At 36.8% G+C, this 13476-nt stretch overlaps 3 protein-coding genes across 3 annotated transcripts; 1 reads left to right on the top strand and 2 right to left on the bottom strand.

The window, feature by feature from the left end:
* Positions 1-25: 25 nt before the first annotated feature.
* LOC140982323 (protein JINGUBANG-like) lies at positions 26-1713 on the bottom strand. The gene has a single exon (XM_073448801.1). It carries the CDS (start codon positions 1550-1552, stop codon positions 212-214), a length of 1341 nt encoding a protein of 446 aa, XP_073304902.1. The 5' UTR covers positions 1553-1713; the 3' UTR covers positions 26-211.
* A 5215-nt stretch (positions 1714-6928) lies between these two features.
* LOC140982239 (wall-associated receptor kinase-like 14) lies at positions 6929-10187 on the top strand. The gene is made up of 3 exons (XM_073448672.1): positions 6929-7938; positions 8649-8726; positions 8826-10187. Exons 1-3 carry the CDS (start codon positions 7221-7223, stop codon positions 10064-10066), a joined length of 2037 nt encoding a protein of 678 aa, XP_073304773.1. The 5' UTR covers positions 6929-7220; the 3' UTR covers positions 10067-10187.
* An 807-nt stretch (positions 10188-10994) lies between these two features.
* Positions 10995-12849, bottom strand: LOC140982750 (allene oxide synthase 2, chloroplastic-like). Its single transcript, XM_073449425.1, has one exon. The coding sequence runs from the start codon at positions 12775-12777 to the stop codon at positions 11185-11187; it is 1593 nt and encodes a 530-aa protein (XP_073305526.1). The 5' UTR covers positions 12778-12849; the 3' UTR covers positions 10995-11184.
* Positions 12850-13476: the final 627 nt, after the last annotated feature.

The following is a 13476-nucleotide window of genomic DNA, read 5'->3' as shown; positions in this document are numbered from 1 at the left end:
TATATATATAGTATTAAAAATAGTATTATTCGGATTACGAGATTTATTCGATGTCCAAATACTAAATTCCAACTTAGTTATTAACTCATAATTTACATAAGCTCTCACAGATCTTGTCCCATAAAGTGCAAACAAAAAGTTCACAAAACAACGTCTATACGAAGAATATCTAAACCTCCTAAATTTTACAAGATCGCGTAAACTATATATTTCAATACTTGGCTGATGGTATTGATTCCCAATCAAAATTCCCATTAATCTTCTGTATCAAAGTCCTCCGCTGCAAATCCGGTGCCGTTTCCGACACCTTCCACACCTTCACAGATTTATCGAGACTCCCACTATACACCAACCACTTCCGATCTCCAGACATGGAAGAATCCTCCTCAATGGCCAAGCACTTCACCGGCCCTGTGTGTCCCGTCAAGACCGACAGGCACCTATGCATCACCCCTTCCCTCCGCCACACGCATATGGTCTTATCGGCAGACCCGCTGAAGACTAAATTCCCCGCCACCGCGAGGCAGAGCACTGCCAGTTTGTGCCCTTTAAGTACTCCACTGTGTGACAGTTCCTTCTCCATCTCCCAGAAATTCACTATCCCATCGGAGGACCCGCAATACACAACTGAACCCGTATCGTTTACAGCCAGAGCTGTGACAGCAGATTCTTGGCGGAGCAGAGTCTGACTTAAAACATGCCTCACCACCTTACCTTTCTGTTCTCTTTTCCATACTTTCACCGTGCCGTTGGCCGAGCCGGTATACACTATCCCTTGGATACTTGAAACGACTGAATTCACGGCATCGTCGTGCGCCTTCACTGATTCGAGGCATTTTGAGTCCTTCACTCTCCAAACTTTGAAAGTTCCGTCCCATGAAGCTGAATACAGTAGCCCTTTTTCTTGATTCATGCTCAGGCAAGAAATGGCATCGGCATGCTTTATCCAAATGGTGGATCGATTACGCTTTACCTCCACATAATTCTTCGGCCTGATCGAGGCTTTGAAGATGTCAAAGAATGCAGGGAAAGTGCCTGATTGCTTGTGCATGCTTGGATCCTTGGGATTAATCTTCCACACACGAACCTTTCCATCCTGATGACCAGTGTAAATCGTGTTCCCGCAGATGATAATGGCTTTGACAAGGCCACTGTTTGATTTGAAGGCTGAGAATACTTGCATATTTTTCCAAACTCGGATGTTCTTGCTGTCTGAACCCGTGTATAGTGTGCCATCCTTGGCAGCTAGGGAATAGATGTGGCCTTCTTCTCTGACGAGGGAGCAAATCAGGCCATTTTGAGAAACATCCTGAGACAGGTTTCGGGAGAAGTTAGAGGTCCATGGGGATCTGGCGCATGGGGAGGTTTGGTTCCATGGAGACGCCATCGTGGGGGATCCCTCGCAGCTGAATCGGCTTGTCTCATAGGTGGACAAGTTGCTATTCCGTGTGGAGAAATCAACAACTTCCGCCGAGGAGGATAAAGAATTGTTTGAAAGCTTCTTGTTGCTTTCCTCCAACGTTTTCGTATACCTTTTTTCTCCTCCCGTCATTCCAAATCAGTCCTATTTTTGTTTGTTATTATTTAACAAAATTTGCATATTTTTTGTGTTTGAGAATTGAATAAGAACAAGATCGATAGAATGAATAAATAATAAGAAACTTGATGAAAAAATTCCAAGGAAGAGGAGCTGCGGAGTGAATGAGAGAACATTTAGCGAATGCAAACGGAATTTAAAGGCAAAAATAAGAAAAATCAAATGAAGCGTGTAATTGGGTTCTGACATTTGTCCTTGCTCCTTAGTCAAACTGTAAAATAAGTAATTAAAGTAAATATATTATTATAATAAAAAAATATTACTTTTTATTTTATTTTCAATTTTAGAATGGAATTGGATCAGGTATACACTAACCAAATGAATAGAATCAGCTCGAATTGAAATATTTACCAAATGGCAATTAAATTAAATAAGGGAACCGCCCTTTTTAAAACACTTCAGATATTTTTATTTTAAATTCTAAAATCTTATGATATATTATATATATTGACGCTTGTCAAGTTTTAAAGGGCCGCTCTCTTTTTCTAGTATTATCTTCATCGATTATCATATTTTTAGTAAATTTAAAATATTTATGGAATTAAAATTTTTTTTCAATAATTTCATCGTTATGTTTAAAACTTTTTATCGTTGAATTATTCTGCCTACTTTATTAATTACTTTTGTTTGTTTATGATCATTAAATCAGATTATGTTAGGACTACTTAGAAAGCAAAATACTCGATCCAACCCATTTCAATGAACCTGGCTATCCCAGTGAACTTTGAATTAAATTCGTTTGCAACTTTCGATAATAAAAATCAGAGGAGTAGGTTTTTTGTGAGACAGTTTCACGAATCTTTATCTGTGAGTGGGGTCAACCATACCGATATTCACAATAAAAATTAATACTCTTAGCATAAAAAGTAATACTTTTTTCATGGATGATCTAAATAAGAGATCCGTCTCACAAAATACGACTCATGAGACCGTCTCACACAAATTTTTTTTTTCAAATCAAAGATGGTAGTCGATTTTTTCTAATGCAAACAAACATATGTGTCACATAAGTCGATATCATCAATTTATTTTAGAAAGATATACATTAATGCTCCATTTTAATTACACGTGTGTTTATTCGATTCATGTCCAGTGATGGCTGTATAGAGCTTAAAATAATACACAGCTCAACTCAAGGGTCGCAAACAATATTCCCTAGTGTCTCGGCAATTAACCTACACCTATGATGTAATTATCAAACCAATCAATGATTTTATCTTATATTTATTATTATATTTTAATTGTATGGAAATATGTTAAGGTATACGATTAATTTATATAATAAAACATTTCCAACCACGGAAGTAAATAAATATACGTGTAAGATGGTAATAAGTGAAGCAATTACCCGAGTCGAGTTCATTGCATATATAATATTATTTACATGGTAAGAACTTCTAGCCGTGCAAGTTATGATTGTGAAATTCCGCACATTTTATATAAGCTTGTGGATCTAAAGAAGATATTGCTTTTAGTGAGATGAAAGGCATCGGAAACTCCTTGCATTTTTTTGGGATGGTTTAGAGTTTTTGGACATCGTAAGTCACTTTGGGTCATTGGCATTAGGCCATATAAGGTAAGTGTGGACAATTCCAAGAAGTGTTCCCATCTTATCTTGTCTCGCCTTGATCAAGGAAATCGATTATAGCGGGGATGCACATGTGCCACCATGGGAAAGAGTCCAGTGACGCCATACTTGAGTGAGTTTACTCTACATGACAATCGACCAATCAAATTACTACATGCTACTTCGATCATTCCAATTTGTCGATATTTGGTTTTCATTCAATAATTTTATATTTTTGTTTTGGTCTTTTTTCGGACCAAATCCATGAATCCCGTTTGTCATTGATAATCTTATTCATGCTAATATAAAAGCAACAAAACTTATGTTATACACATTATACAACAAACTTTCCTCTCATTTTAAAAAAAAAAATAGATGTCGTTTTGCTTTATTTTTATTTTTATATGGATAATATATCTTTATTCTCGGAACAAGAGCAGCGTTGGAGAGCATCAATGTAAAATAAACAATATTCAATGGAATTAGAGATTTTTTACTAGAGCTCTCAAATGAACGGACCCGACCGATGAGGGTGGCCCCGTCTTTAAATAGATGGGAATTTGAACCAACACATTTAATTTGGTTAACGAGTTGGGCTCAACCCCTTTATTGAAGGCTCTATTTTTGCCAAAAAATACCAAAACAAAACAAAATACGAATTACCGAATTGAAATTAAAATATTTCCTTCAATGTATATGCACCGCAAAGGTTTCAAGTTTCAACGATGTCTAGGCCCAACTCATTATACGTAGACTTGTATGTATAGGCCTACCAGTATCTTTTCATCTGGATTGCAAGATGTATTTTCTCAACAATCAGTTGTATACACACAGACCCCTCGAGTATTGGAAAGGGTATAGCAACATATATATCTGTCTATCCTGTTTTTTTGAAAGAATTATACATAAAACTTTTAATAATCCTCTTCCCTCTTTTAAAGTAAAGGGTCAAGTTGGAAACAAAAAATCCAAATACAAAGTAAAATCAACAATCTTACCAACTCATATTGGTTCAAAGTAAAAGTATAAATATTTTACATAGTAAGCAGATTCGATATCCAATTCTATACTTGGTTTCCCTGAACAATATCTACAAGGTGATCTCTTCACTATTCATTGGGTAATTTTTTTTTTATTACTAGATTTTTTCCTTATCATTTGCGTTCGAATCCAAGTATCTCATTTTGAGATAAGTTCATATCACTACACCACAAATGATGTAACATCTAACGGAGAATTTCGACAACTATTTGTTGAATCTATTATTGTTTATTAATAATCTTTATAAAATAGACAGAAATATGTAATGATTGGTGTTTCGTCTTTTGTTTTTACATATAAAAAAAATCCGTTCTTTGAAATCAAAGTTTAGCTCCTATGTTCAAATTGTAGTCTAGTTTCTCATCAGTTTTATAATTACAATATAATCTCATTTAAATACAATACTTTCAATTGTATTTTGATCTTTCATTATTATTTAAATACAATGCGATTTGGCAAGCAATATGGACATGTAAATGAGAATCGATCGATTACGACAACGAATGACTTGCGTATCACACTTAGGACTTTATATTTTGAAATTTATTTTTTTCAAAAAGAATAGTTTTCCTAATTTTTTATTTTTATTTTATGTAAAACAATTTAAACACATTATTGATGGACATGCATAATATACATGTATTTATTTACCAATATTTTATTTATAATTATAATAAAAGAGAGAGTTACTGATTTTTAATGAAGCTTTTTTAGCATCTCCCAAAAATAATTTTTCTCCCTACATATTACTATTTCTTTTTGACATTTTAACTCGCACTTCTTTCATTGAAAATTCAAGGAGATTAGTTAAAGATGTAAAATAAACGATTCATTAATATATATAATATTTGTGTACCACCACAATTATGATAATAATGACTGGTAAGCGTGTTGGGGCTATATAATATGAGGAAATGGATCCCACATTTTAACGACTTTCAAATTTCTTACGTTGGGATATTGACCGACTTTGAAATTAATTAATAAAGTTTTTCATACGCGGAATTTCCTGAGATGTGTTTAATCCCGTGAAGCAACAAATTTGACAAAAAGAACAATTTTGCACTGAATCCACATGCCTACAATCTTGTATAGGGGAATAATAATCAACAATTGCTACATAAAATATTATTTAGTTTAATGATTTTTTAAAATATTTGAAAAGGAATTCTGAGATTGTAATGATATGATAGATAGAAGTCGGTGCGCAGGGGGCGCCCGGTTTTGTGCGCACCCACACTTCCTTCTCTGTGCGGGAGTTTCCAGACCTAAGCTGCAGCGTAGGGGCACCCGTTTTGGAGGCACCCATGCTACGCTTTCCAAGCAGCATCCCAACCCAGTTTTATGTACTTTCTTGTATCTTTGTGTTTCTTAGTTGAATCATTTCATCCCTAACTTTCCCTCTATTAATTCAGTTATTTAAATGAAAAAGTATATTGTAATGGTTGCATGTTTGATGAGGACGCATTGATTCATGAAAAACCACCACTCTCCAAAAACTCTACATATCTATATATATTCTGCAAATGCGACGAGGACACACTGATTCATGAAAAGACCCCATGAAAATATGTCTTGTAATGGTTGTATCTTTTGATGAGGACACACTGTTTCATGAAAAGCCACCATTTTCTAGAAACTCTACGGATTCATATATAAGTTCTGCAACTCAACATTTTTGCTGGATATTGTGTTGAAAATTTTGTTGTATTTTGGGAGTAATTTGCTTATAAAACGCAAGCAAAATTTGAGAAGTGATGGCAAATAAAACCTTAATTAAAGGATAGTATTTTATTACACCTCAAATCCTAGTGTTTCGATATGACGCATAATTTCGTTTCATTCCGATTTTCTGTTTTGATTATCTAATCTATTTTAAACAACACTTCCATGATCCAATATGGTATAATTTGTGAAGCTAGAAGCCCTTTAAAAGTTTTAAAGTCGTGAAAAAACTAATATTACCAAGAATGGCATTTTAACAAAAAAAAAATCGAAGAAGTATTTAACCTCTGTGTTATAAAAACTCAATTATATTTACTTTCTTTGCATGGAGTTTTATGCATGTTTTAAAAATATGAGATCTAAAATGTTATTAATTTTAAATAAGTTATTTTTTATTTTTTGTATTTTTATCGTAGGTGTAGAGGTAATATAATTATCCCGAGTATCGTACCAACTAATTTCTAATTAATGGGACCACCTCAGGCTCGGCCTCAACCTAGTTGACAATTGAGCTAATATACAGGCGAAGTGATTGACTTTTGGAGCCATCCACCACTCACCGGATACATTTGCAAATTAATAATCAATCATAACCTAATCTAATTTAATAATTAAGCGGTCTAAAATACAATTTCATAGAACAGAATAATAATTAATTTGAATCCTTTATGATTGTTTTTTTAGTTATAAATAAAATAAATTTTGTTTTCAATATTGAACATAGAAGAAAAGCAAATTATCAAAATCCAGTTATATATATATACATCGGCAAAAACTTCTGTGAGACGATCTCACGGGTCGTATTTGTGAGACAGATCTCTTATTTGGGTCATCCATGAAAAAGTATTACTTTTTATTGTGAATATGAGTAAGGTTGACTCGTCTCACAGATTAAGATCCGTTAGACGGTCTCACATGAGACCCACTCATATTGGCAAAAATATATATATCTATACTATTATAAATTATAGATATACAACAAAATTGTATCACAAGCACCAAACAATTTTCAACATGATAGTTTGAAAAGAAGATGAAAGGGAGGTGTACAAGGAAGAAAAACCATCTCCAAGTAAACATATTTCCTCGATCATTAATCATTCATTCTGATATTTTTCAATCTGTTTCCATTTCCATCGCCATCAAAATCTTGATTCGAACCGTCAACCAATTTGCTCAATCTCATCTTGAATATTTCATTTTCAGACAAAATGACATTAAATTCTTTTACCCCCTTTAAAAAACAATAACACTAGTTCATAAATCCACGCATTTTCCTGATTCTTGAAAATGAGAATAAGAATCAACCTCGTACAGTTGCTCGGATTTGTTCTGTCAGTTGTTCCATGTATTTTAGCCTCGTGCAACCAAAAATGCGGCGGCCAGAAACTTCATTTCCCCTTCGGCTTCTCAGCCGGCTGCAAAATCCAACTGAACTGCAGCTCAAACGGAACAGTTTTCGCCGCTGGTTTCCCGGTTCAATCCGTCACATCAGACACCATCCTGCTCACAATTCCGGCGACTTGCGATCGACCTGTGGAGGCGCTGCGCAGCCTGTTTACACCAAACTACGCGCCAACGTCACACAACGCGGTACTCCTGCATAACTGCAGCGGGCTGCGTAGCTCGTGCTTCATCCCAACGACGATGGTGCAGACCCACTTCGAGTTGCTCAACTGCAATGCGAGGAACGATAAAATAAGCTGCTACTCGGAGGAGGACAATCGGAGCTCGTTCATAAATTATGAGAAGTTGAGGAGGACAAGTTGTAGGTCTCTGTTCTCGGCGATCTCGATGGAGTCTTTCGGGAACAGTTCTTCCGTGTCTTTGGACGTGCAGATTGTGAGACTGGAGTGGTGGATTCTGGGAGGTTGTAAGTGTGCCAAGAATGCGAGGTGTGTTCGGATAGAGTCGACGCCCTTTGAAGGGAATCCGCCGGGTTATAGGTGCCAATGCGCTGAGGGGTTCGCCGGAGACGGATTCATGGACGGATTGGGTTGCTGGAAAGGTAAAGTTCAGCATCTCTTTTCGTCTCTTCATTTTACTTTTACTTTTTTTTCATTTGATTCTTGATTTAGTTTTTTCCGATCATATTCTTATTTTAAGTAACAATATAATGAACTTTTTATGTTAGTAAACTAAAGAAATTAGATAGTTGGTTAAATTTCTAGAAAAAAAATAATAATATATGAGGTTTTAATATTTTTAAAAATGGTTCAAGTGGACCAATTGAGAAAAGCATAATCATAGTTCGGATTAAAAATTTTATTGCATCCGAAAGTTGGATTAGCTTTCTTTCATTTTGGTTGCATAATTGGTCAGAGTCACCCACTATGTAGCCTAATGTGCCAAAATTTTCTTCGTCATTCCGTTGTGGAAACAATCATAATTTTATAAAGTTTTGGTTTAAATTATAGACGAACAAGTCCCACTAATCCTCGGCAATTATGCCTCAAAGATCCCAGCTGTTTAGGGCACTGCCTAACATATGAATGGTTCATGTTTGACGAAATTTCTGTTTTATGTGGGGTCTATTGTGAATTTGGCATGCTTGATCAAACATGGATCATTGTATCTTATTCTTATACTAGGATCGAATTTTCCCGCCCATGATCAATCACTCATCATGTGATTGAGGGCCTATTTTCAGGACTTTGTTAACGTTGTTAGAACAATTATTCATAATTTGTTGTATCTTAACCTTATGTACACAAACAGAATCATTACGTTGCAATCCATCAAAGTACATGAACGGCAGATGCGGCGGAACAACAAGAATTGGAGTTCTGGTTGGAGGTAATGAATCACTGATTTAATTAGAGTGCGTTTGGATGTAAAAGTAGTTAAAAAGAATCATTTTCAAAATTAACGTTTGGTCGGCTTTTGCATTTTCAGGAGTAGCTGCAGGTGCTTCACTAATGATTGTCTTCGGCCTCATCTTCTGTTTCATACGGAAGAGATCCAAACTGAGAAGCAGAAGCAGAAAAAGCCGACAGCTTTGCAAAAGTGCCGGGATTATCATTCCTATTCACCCCTACAAAGAAATCGAGAAAGCCGCGGATTCCTTCTCTGAGAAAAGAAGGCTTGGGAACGGGGCCTATGGAACAGTTTACTCGGGTAAACTGAACGAGGAATGGGTCGCCATCAAGAGAATCAAACGCAGAGATGCAGACAGCACCGAACAAGTCATAAACGAGATCAAACTCCTATCCTCAGTAAGCCATCCGAACCTAGTCCGGCTCCTTGGTTGCTCCATCGAAGATGAAGAGCAGATTCTTGTTTATGAGTTCATGCCTAATGGAACCTTATCCCAGCATCTCCAAAGAGAAAAGGGCAATGGGCTTCCATGGCCAGTTCGTTTAACTATTGCATGGGAAACAGCTCAGGCTATTTCCTATCTTCATAATGCGATGCACCCACCTATTTATCATAGGGATATAAAATCAAGCAACATACTCCTAGACTACAACTACAAGTCCAAAGTAGGTGACTTTGGGCTTTCTAGATTAGGTATGATCGAGTCATCCCACATATCAACTGCCCCTCAGGGCACCCCCGGGTATCTCGATCCTCAGTATCATCAGGATTTTCATTTATCCGATAAGAGTGATGTATATAGTTTTGGAGTCGTTCTTATCGAGATCATAACAGCTCTTAGAGCTGTGGATTTCAGTCGCCCTCAGAATGAAGTAAATCTGGCTGCATTAGCTTTAGACAGGATTGGAAGAGGCTGTCTAGGCGAGATAATCGACACGTCCCTCAAACTAAACTTGGATTCTTGGACAGTTTCATCGGTGCACAAAGTGGCTGAACTGGCATTCAGATGCCTGTCGTTTCACAGGGATATGAGGCCTTCTATGATGGAAGTTGCCATAGAATTGGAACAGATCATTAGGCTGAGTAAATGGCCAAATTCATTAGATGATACATCTTCGTGCTCATCTTCTTCCAATTCAAGCGAAAAACAGATCATGTGTTTGAAGCAGGAATTGAGTTGCAGCGGTCCATTCACGAGTAGCACGAATTCATCGGATACTGTTGCTGATTTTTCTCCAGTTTCAGTTCAGGATTCTTGGCAAAGTGATGATCAGAGCTCGCCTTCATCAAATAGTTTGCTGAATCATTTCAAAAGGTGAACAAGTTCTAATTTCCTTAATGTTGATATATCATATTTTGAAAGAACTCGTGTATATTATATGATAAGGGAGTTCATTTAAATTAATTTGAATAGATATAACAAACTTTTTGGTCAGACGTGAATTTAGCAAATGATTGTATGTTAATGAAGAAATTGCATGCCATCGTTAAACGTTATATGACGTATGTATATTAAAATAAGAAAATTGTACGTTAAAGGTTCCAATGATTAATTTCAAAATTCCCACGTACACATGTCACGAATAGGAAATTAACCGGTGAAGAAAACTGTCGTCCCTACTGCAATGCAAAAATGTGGAGGTCATTTGATAGAAATACCTTTCGTCTTTGTAAGCACAAAATGACATCTCTTATCTCATCAAAGTGTGCCCACATTTGTTGATGATATTCCTTCATTGGAAGGCGCCAAATATGCTACATGTCGGCACATAAATCGACAATGAAACAATTATCGAGGTTTTATTTTTTATTATTATTTTAAAAAATATATATCATTCTTGGGATTTAATGATTACTAGTGCTAAAAAATATCTCTCTGATGTTATTGCATTTTTAAAACGTGTTGACAAATTCGCTTAGCTTTTAGTTTTCAGATAGATATTGTTATAAAAAGATGTCCACCATACATGTTGATTTATATCATCCTTACAAAAGAATATATATATATATATAGTTTCTAAATAAATTTTGAAGAAATAAATGGATTTTTCCCATTTATTTAAATGTCCAGTGTAATAATATGCAAGTAAAATAATAAAATGAGATAAACTAATTTATGATCACCATATTCTTTTTTTTTTTTTTCAGCTGAAATCTTGTATTTTATTAAGAAGAAGATAGATCTGTAATTATAAGTTTAATCAATCACAAAGAAAAAGATCCATGTTCCCAAACAATGAGAAGAGGATGATCACCATATTCTTATTCAAGCTAAATGTCGCATCCGTACAACTTTTATTTGTACATTTAACGTGACCCGATTATAATCACGAAGGAGCAAAATTATAACCATAATTATCTGCGGAGGCCCTTCCAACCGAAGGAAAGCATACAATTAAAACTCGAACGCTAGGAAAAAACCGAAACCCAGCCCGGTCTAGGAGCTTGCTGGTTTTAACGACGTGATATCGACGGAGGAGCCTATCGTCGCCTGACCGATCTCGACGTCGAACGAATCATAACGGCGGAACAGCTCGACCACCAGCAACCTCGCCCCCATCACCACAAAATTCTTCCCCGCACATTGTTTGTTCTCAACTGTGGGCGACTCTGTTTCGGGTCCATTGGACCATAGCACGTGTTTTAAGAGTTTCTCCCCTTCTTCACCCACGAACCGGTCCGGTACGAACTCCTCGGGTCGATCGAATATCTTCGGGTCCTTGGTAGCAAACGGCTGGTACCCAAACATCATCTCACCAGCCTTCACCTGAAAGGCAGCGTCGTGTGACTCGATCACCAAGTCACGCTTAGCCTTTGCGTACTGCAGAGGTACAGGAGGCTGGATGCGCAGCGCTTCGTAAACCACCGACTTCATCAACGGCATGCTTTCCATCGCTGCCATGGTGAGTTTTCCGCCGCTGGATTTGATAGCCGATCGGATTTCCTGGGCTAGTTTCGCGTGCAGCTTGAATCCAGCTTTACCAACCAGGCTGACAATGCTTGGGAACAAGATTTTGAGTCCACCGTAGGAATTGAAGCACGTGGCGAAGAGGAGATTGTGGCAAGCCTCCTCTCGAGAAAGGCCGTCCTTTTCTGCTTGGTCGAGGATGGGGCCGGCGTTTTGGTAGATGAAATCGTACAACCTCTGGTAATCACTCTTGACCAAAGATGGTGGCAATCTAAATGTATGGAGAAGGAGGTCGTCTAAAATTCTGGGCAAACCAAGTGTTAGTATCGGGTGTAGGTTAAATAGCACCCATTTGGTTATTATCCCCGGCGCGTCGGTTCCGAGCTTAGTGTCCTTAGGGTCCGCGCCGTAATATGCTTTGGCCAAGAAATTGAACGCCGTTTGATCATTGCCGTCGCCGAAGCTGGCTTTTCCTTTTTTCGCCAAATCCTTCTCTAATCCCTCGAACAACTCCGTGTAAGCTTTACTGAATTCCGGGATGAACGCCTCCCGCCGATAAGTGAGTAAGAAAAACAACAGGTTCTTCAGCTTGGTGTGGTTGGGTTCGGAAGGGTCGAGATACGAGAGGATTCTGTACCCGCCAGTGAGATCGGTGGAGGGCATATACGTGCCGGTGAAAAGATCCTTCTTTTCGACTACACTGGTGTCGAAAAGGACCGGAAAACTCTTGCCGTCGAGCAAGATGATGACGTTTGAGGCTGATGTAATGAAGGGTCCCGGCGGCATGTTGCTTCTGAAGACGGTGGACTGATATTTTTCCACTCTTGACTTGAAGAATTCTTCCCTGCCTTGATTGTAGAAAAAATCTTGTCTATCTTTCCACGGGCCAAAAAATGGAAGCCCGTAGTCTCCGGGGATTTCTTTGATGGGAAGCTTGGAGGACTTCAACGGATCAGCTGCAACAGTGTCTAGTTCCGACAAGGTAGCAATGATGAACGGCTGCGCAGAGAATGTACGCCGTTTCGAAATCCTTTTAGGAGCTGCCGGCAGTTTCGGAGAGTGATTTTGGACTGGAAATTGAAGGTAAGAAGAAGAGAAAGATGCTACAGAAGAGGAAGCCATGATCGAGTAGTTTGCCTTTCAATTATTGTGAAGGCTGTAATCCAGTGCTAGTCTTGTAGGTGTCAATGTGGGAAAACCATTATTTTATACTAAAAGTTGAATTGGAAACGTGGCCAAATTCATTATCTAAATAAATGATATTTAATTAATTAATTTAATTACTCTAAATTTAAGACTCGGCCATGATTTTTTCAACCACAATTGTAATTATTATAGATTTATTTGTACATTACATTAATTTTTTACACAAATTTTCCAATGAATATATGAGGCTCAATTTGGGAAAGGACAGGGGTTCCAACTTTTTAATAGATAATTTAAATTACAAATGGACCATTCACGATACTTCGCAATTTGGTTGAGTGATGACTTTTTTGTTATTTTATTACTACTCAATGAAAATTGAACTTGTTAAAAACATGAACAATTAATTAAATGAAATATTCCATGCATAAAATGCGAGTTTATTAATATCAGTTCTATAAATAAATAAATAAATAAATAAATAACTCAATTATTTTCAAAATTTATAATTTTGCTTCTCAAAATCATTATCGGCGGAAGGAGGGCAGCCCACGTGCTTAATAAATTTTATGAAAATATTTTTGTATATTATTTGTAAGATAAAATTATATTACCATGCATCCACGTATATTAGAATATATATACGCATATAAAATATAGTAGATCAAATATAAA

This window comes from Primulina huaijiensis, chromosome 8, assembly GCF_012295235.1.
Source record: "Primulina huaijiensis isolate GDHJ02 chromosome 8, ASM1229523v2, whole genome shotgun sequence".
Lineage (NCBI taxonomy): Eukaryota > Viridiplantae > Streptophyta > Magnoliopsida > Lamiales > Gesneriaceae > Primulina > Primulina huaijiensis.
This window is presented reverse-complemented; position numbering and strand designations above follow the sequence as displayed.

Coding starts and splice junctions, on each gene's coding strand:
- LOC140982323 (XM_073448801.1), bottom strand. CDS start 1,552: ATGACGGGAGGAGAAAAAAGGTATACGAAAACGTTGGAGGAAAGCAAC.
- LOC140982239 (XM_073448672.1), top strand. CDS start 7,221: ATGAGAATAAGAATCAACCTCGTACAGTTGCTCGGATTTGTTCTGTCA. Junction 7,939..8,648: donor CGGATTGGGTTGCTGGAAAG/GTAAAGTTCAGC, acceptor GTACACAAACAG/AATCATTACGTTGCAATCCA. Junction 8,727..8,825: donor AATTGGAGTTCTGGTTGGAG/GTAATGAATCAC, acceptor TTGCATTTTCAG/GAGTAGCTGCAGGTGCTTCA.
- LOC140982750 (XM_073449425.1), bottom strand. CDS start 12,777: ATGGCTTCCTCTTCTGTAGCATCTTTCTCTTCTTCTTACCTTCAATTT.